Here is a 6,800-nt window from a genome sequence, read left to right as displayed (position 1 = left end):
ATTGACTGTCAGTGTAAAAAATTTTACACTGACAATGTAAAAGGTGATTAACTCTTATTTTATTATAGTGAATTAAGCAGATAAAGCAAGGATGATGTTAATACATCAAATTAATTTGATTAGGAAAAGCAGATCAGAAATCTTATCAAGTGAGAGAATTGTTAAGCAGTAGGATATTATGATTATGATGCCCATAAATGAATTTAGTTTCAGAATTGCTATAATTCAGATTCACAAGTGATTTATTTATTCCTTCTGTTACAGTATTGTTCACTCAGCAGAATCATATTCATACAGTTGTTGGTTGAGTGGTCAATGTCAGAACTCAAAAGTCATAGTTCACATAATAGCTCATAACCACTCATTTTATCTGTATACGAACGGCATAAGCTGCACTTTAGATTACTGATTTCTATTCAGTTCACTCATCCCTTTTCCAACCATGCCAGTGGTAGAAACACTTGGTGGTGCTCTTCTTTCTTCTATCCTTCAGGTTGCATTTGACAGGCTCGCTTCTCGTCAAGTTTTTGACTATTTTGGTGGAAGAAAACTGGATGAGAAGCTGTTGAGGAAATTGAATATGATGTTGCTGTCCATCGATGCTCTGGCTGATGATGCTGAACAAAAGCAGGTCAGAGATCCACGTGTGAGAGCATGGCTTGGTGCTGTCAAAGATGTCATCTTTGAAGCAGAGGATCTCTTGGATGAAATTGACTATGAACTCACCAAATGCAAACTAGAAGCTGAATCTCAAACCAGTGGAAGCCAGGTATGCAACTTAGACATGGAAATTGAATCAAGGATGAAACAAGTCCTTGATGACCTAGAATTTTATGCAAGCCAAAAGGGTTATCTAGGTTTGAAAGAGGTTAGTGGTGGTGGTGTTGGGGTTGAATTAGGATTAGGTAGTAAAGTGTTCCAGAAATTGCCATCAACATCTTTGGTGGTTGAAAGTGTTATTTATGGCAGAGATGATGATAAAGAAATCATCTTTGATTGGCTTACATCTGGGGCTAACAATCATAACCAGCTATCAATACTTTCTATTGTGGGCATGGGAGGGGTGGGTAAGACCACGCTTGCCCAACATGTGTATAATGACCCAATGATAGAGGATAAATTTGATATCAAAGCTTGGGTTTGTGTTTCAGATGATTTTGATGTTTTGATGGTAACAAGATCAATTCTTGAGGCAATCACTGATTCAGTTGATAATAGTAGAGGCCTAGAAATGGTTCATCAGAGATTGAAAGAAAAATTGATAGGGAAGAGATTTCTTCTTGTTTTGGATGATGTTTGGAATGAAAAACGAGAAAGGTGGGAAGCTGTGCAAACTCCTCTTAAATATGGGGCTCCTGGAAGCAGAATTCTTGTCACCACACGCACTATGAAAGTTGCTTCTACCATGCGATCAAATAAAGAACTTCACCTGCAACGATTACAAGATGATCATTGCTGGAAAGTTTTTGCTAAACATGCTTTTCAGGATGACAATCCTCAGTTGAATGGTGAGCTGAAGGAGATTAGTATAAAGATAGTTGAAAAGTGCAAAGGATTACCTCTAGCCTTGAAAACGATTGGAAGTCTTTTATACACAAAATCATCTGTTTCAGAATGGGAAAGTGTATTAACAAGCGAGATATGGGATTTAGAAGATAGTGAAATAATCCCTGCTTTATTGTTGAGCTATCACCACCTTCCTTCTCATCTTAAAAGATGCTTTGCTTATTGTGCCTTATTCCCTAAAGATTATGAGTTTGACAAGGTGCATTTAATTTTGTTGTGGATGGCAGAAAATTTTTTACAATGCTCTCAGCAAAGTATGAATCCAAAAGAAATTGGTGAACAGTACTTCAATGATTTATATTCTAGATCCTTCTTTCAACAATCAAGTGGATATGGAACATGTTTTGTCATGCATGACCTTCTAAATGATTTGGCAAAATATGTTTGTGGAGACATCTATTTCAGGTTGGGAGTTGATAAAGCAAAAAGTATACCAAAAACAACTCGTCATTTTTCATTTGTAATCAATCACCTTCACTATTTTGATGGGTTTGAAAATTCATATGATGCTAAAAGGTTACGTACATTTATGCCAATTACTGAGGGAATGGATCCTTTTTATCCATGGCATTGCAAGATGCCGATACATGAATTGTTCTCCAAGTTTAAGTTCTTACGTGTTTTGTCTTTGTGTGGTTGTTCTGAACTTACACATGTGCCTGACTCTATTGGAGATCTTAAACATCTTGTTTCGTTGGACCTTTCCCGTACTAACATAAAAAAACTGCCTAATTCAACATGTTTGCTCTATAATTTGCAAATACTGAAGTTGAACCAATGTAGATATTTGGAGGAGCTGCCCTCAAATTTGCATAAACTCACCAATTTGAGTCACCTTGAATTTACTGATACTGAAGTGAAAATGTTGCCAAGGCAAATGGGAAAATTGAAGAATCTTCAAGTATCAATGAGTTCGTTTTATGTTGGCAAAAGTAGTGAGTTCAATATTCAACAATTAAGAGGGCTCAATCTTCATGGAAGGTTATCAGTTGAGGGGCTGCAAAATATTGTGAATCCCTTAGATGCATTAGCAGTGGATTTGAAAAATAAAACAAACCTTGTGGAGCTAGAGTTAGAATGGAATTGGAACCCTAATGATTCAAAGAAAGAAAGAGATGTATTTGATAATCTACAACCTTCCAAACACTTGAAGAATTTGTCAATCAAGAAATATGGTGGGACAAAATTTCCAAGATGGTTGTTCGATAATTCATTACCAAATGTGGTGTCCTTAAGGTTGGAAGACTGTAAATATTGCTCATGTTTGCCTCCCCTTGGGCTTTTGCCATCTCTCAAGCACTTGACAATTATAGGGCTTGATGGGATAGTGTGTATTGATGCTGAATTTTATGGAAGCAGCTCTTCATCATTCACATCCTTGGAAACATTGGTGTTCTCTGATATGAATGAATGGGAAGAATGGGAATGTAAAGGTGTGACACATGTTTTTCCACATCTTCAATATCTTTCAATAGTGCAATGTCCCAAGCTAAAAGGGTGTCTGCCAGAGCAACTTCTTTGTTTAAAGATGCTAGATATTTCTAATTGTGAACTACTTATGGCTTCTTTCCCCAAGGCTCTAGAAATTTGTCATTTACGCACTTATCTTTGCCCCAAGGTGAATATTCCTATGAGTTCCTGCTACTATTTCCTTGAAACATTGGAGATCGATTGTAGCTGCGACTCTTTAACAACCTTTCCACTAGATTTCTTCCCAAAACTCTCTGTGCTTGATCTCAGGTGTCATAATCTACAAACGATTTCACATGATCACACTCATAATTATCTCAAGGATCTGAGCATTAGTGAGTGTTCTCAATTTGAATCATTTCCTATTGAAGGATTATACGCACCTTGGCTAGAGAGCTTTCGTATTAAAAGATTGGAGAATCTGAAATCATTGCCTAAACGCATGGATATCCTCCTTCCATTTCTTAAGGAGCTACTCATAAAAGATTGTCCTCGAGTGGAGTTGTTATCTAATGAAGGTTTGCCATCAAATCTAAAAGAGATGAATCTCTCAAATTGCTCCAAACTTGTTGCCTCACTAAAAGGGACTTTGGGAGCCAACACCTCTTTACAAGCCTTGTCTATTGGAGAAGTGGACGTGGAGTCTTTTCCTGAAGAAGGTTTGATACCACTCTCACTTACTTCTCTAAATATTTATAGTTGCCCAGATCTTAGAAAATTGGACTACAAGGGTCTATGCCACCTCTCCTCTCTTGAGGAATTGATTCTTGTTTACTGCCCCAACCTCCAATGCTTACCAAAAGAGGGTCTGCCTAAATCCATTTCAACTCTCAAAATTTGGGGTTGTCCGTTGCTCCAACAACGTTGCCAGAAACAAGGAGGTGAAGACTGGGAAAAAATTGCCAACATTAAAAATGTCATGTTTGGTGATTAAATCAATAAGATGAAGTGATGAACCACAAATTTCAAAATTACACATGCACCAATTTTCATGTGTCCGTCTTTTTTCATCAGGTACCTATTCTCCACAATATATTTGCAACTTTTGAATGTTTATTCGAAGTATTTCACTCTCTAGTTAGCATTTACTAAACAAAAACACAAGTTACAACTAAATTGATTATTATTATTATTATTATTTTTTGTTAAAGGAGGATGGCTAAGTCACTTTCTTCATGCATCAGTTTTTTTAATATTCTATTTTACATGCAAGAATTTCTATTATCATATCCATTTTTGAAGTTGAATTCCAATCAAATGTGTTGCTTATATATAATTAGGACAATACAAAAATGGTGAATTTTTATTTTCATTCACTCCGTAAACAGTACTCTGTCATTGGTAGTTATGGTGGTTTCATCTTCCTTAAACTTGTTGGGCATATTTGTTTTCTTGCCTGCACTCTTCCTTCTTTCTTTCCAGTTCCAACTTATTATATATTTTATTGAATTTTACTTCCTCATAATACATTAATACCTTTTTTCTATAGCGTTTTTGCAAAGTAAGTTTTCTATTGGTTATATGTTTTGTTTTATTTTGGAGTAATTTTAGACTAATCTTAGACCCAAAGGCATTGAGAAATCATACTAAGCATAATGAACTTAGTCTTGCTCTATACACGGCTTCCTATAACGTGGGTTGGGTTTCTTTCCCAGTCTTCTCTCAACTTTTCTTGCTTAATTTTCTTAAGCGTCATTAGCATATTGTGTATGTTTCTATTTTCGAATGTTCCAGAATGAATACCAAGTTTCTGGCATTTTCGAATGTTCCAGAATGAATACCAAGTTTCTGGCATGTATATTATGCAATTTATGTACTGATATACAGTATGTGAGACCCTCATAAATTTGTGATGGGGTTATTTTGTGGTATTTGTCTGAGAGGATATTTTATGCATTATTTTTATAAGGTTATTATACAAACATACTTCACAATGATGCGATATTGTCTGCTTTGGGACTTAGCCCTCACGGTTTTGCTTTTGGTCATCACCCAAAAGACCTCTCAATCATTGAAGTATGTTTATATTATATAAGTTGTTATTTGTTATGTTATTTTATCGATGTGGGACTTGTTTGTATCCCAACAATTTGTATTGTGACATCTTAGTTCTTATAATAGTATATTTTACAGTGACTAAAGATTCCTTGAATTCTATTTGGGTCGACACATTCAACTCATCTAATTGATATTAGAACTTGAAGTTTTCTTCTGCATTTATTGCAGGATCATCAAACAACGTTTTGGTGCATAAATAGGCCAGGAAACAATGAGGTTTACTTCTTTTCTTTAAGGTAAATGAATCAGCAATAGTATCTCTTTTTTCCTCAATATAGATTCCTATTATCTTACATAGTCCATGGTTCTCATCTGATTATTGGATTGTATGGTTTTATGGGCTCAGATAGAAAGAGCTTTGAATCAGTAGCTATGGTGACACAAGATTTTCAAATTGGTTTGGACTTTGGAGATGATTCACTATCCAATATAGAGTCATCAACTTTAAAAATTGTGCCTTGTTTACCTTGAACTCTCAAGACAATCCATGATGGGAAAGTGATCATTGGTTTTATTGCTCCTTTTGTTTCATTTGCATACTTGGAAACCTTGGTTTTCATGGTCATAAAGGAACATGATATGAATGTAAAGTAGTGTGAGGAGCTTTTCAATATCTTGGAGATATATTCGTAGTGAATTTTTCAAGTTGAAAGAGCATATAGCAGAGCAAAAGTGCATTGCATAAAAAACTGTCCCTCTTGTTCTCTATACAGTTAGTGCTTTTTATTTTGACCTTTTTCATGTATGATGAGAAAAAAGGGACAACTTTTATGTCTGATAAATAAATTAATTATAAATATGCACACATATTCAACCATTTTTGCTACGGTACTCTCAAAAATTGAAGGGTTTCAATACATTTTTCTATGTAAACTCATAAAAAATTTTAAAAAAATTAATTTAATTATAAAATGAATAATTCAAATTATACTTATAAAATAAAAAGTAAGATAAAATTATAGAGATTAAAATTATAAGATTTCAATAATATTATAAAATATTAAAAAAGAAAAAAATTAATAAATAGTAGAAATAAAAAATTATAATATAGAAATTCAAAAATTTAAGATAAAAAGACAAAAAATATACTTAAAAAATTATTAAAACTGAAATATAGAAATTAAAAAATTTTAAGTGAAAAAATAAAAATGTACTTAAAAAATTATTAAAATTAAACTATTTAAATATATAATAATATTATTACAAATAAATTAGAATATATATAAAAAATAAAATAACTATATAATTTAAAAATTAAAAGAATAAAATATCATAAATATCATTTAAATAAATTATTAAAAATATAAAATATAAAAAAACTGTACCGGTACCCTCTCAAATAAGATGGGTACCATAGAATTTCTCATAAATTAATTATAAATATGCACACATATTCAACAATTTTTGAGGCTTTTATTGGTTTTCCTATGATTATATAAACAAATTCAATAAGTATTCATTGTTTGAAAAATTTTACAAGATTTGTTTTAATAATTATAATAATTTGTGTAATTATAATTTAATTATATTTTTAATTAAATTTTACTGATTATATTATTTTTGCAGTTAAGTTCGTAGAAATGATGATATTAGCTTAATAACATAAACAAATTATTTGATATTAATTTTAGGAAATCTGTATATGAAATTTTAAAAACAAACTTAAAATAAGTTATTCATTTATTTACTCTGAAATACTCTTGCCC

The 6,800-nt window shown here is 32.6% G+C and overlaps 1 protein-coding gene across 1 annotated transcript; it reads left to right on the top strand.

The window, feature by feature from the left end:
- The first annotated feature begins 230 nt into the window (after positions 1 to 230).
- Positions 231 to 5,751, top strand: LOC109816783 (putative disease resistance RPP13-like protein 1). Its single transcript, XM_020381902.3, has 3 exons — positions 231 to 4,050; positions 5,263 to 5,330; positions 5,441 to 5,751. The coding sequence occupies exon 1, from the start codon at positions 443 to 445 to the stop codon at positions 3,968 to 3,970; it is 3,528 nt and encodes a 1,175-aa protein (XP_020237491.2). The 5' UTR covers positions 231 to 442; the 3' UTR covers positions 3,971 to 4,050; positions 5,263 to 5,330; positions 5,441 to 5,751.
- The last annotated feature ends 1,049 nt before the right edge of the window (positions 5,752 to 6,800 follow it).

This window comes from Cajanus cajan, chromosome 8, assembly GCF_000230855.2.
Source record: "Cajanus cajan strain Asha chromosome 8, NIPB_CcT2T_4, whole genome shotgun sequence".
Lineage (NCBI taxonomy): Eukaryota > Viridiplantae > Streptophyta > Magnoliopsida > Fabales > Fabaceae > Cajanus > Cajanus cajan.
This window is presented reverse-complemented; position numbering and strand designations above follow the sequence as displayed.

Excerpts from the sequence above, each read along its gene's own strand:
- LOC109816783 (XM_020381902.3), top strand. The coding sequence starts at position 443 with ATGCCAGTGGTAGAAACACTTGGTGGTGCTCTTCTTTCTTCTATCCTT.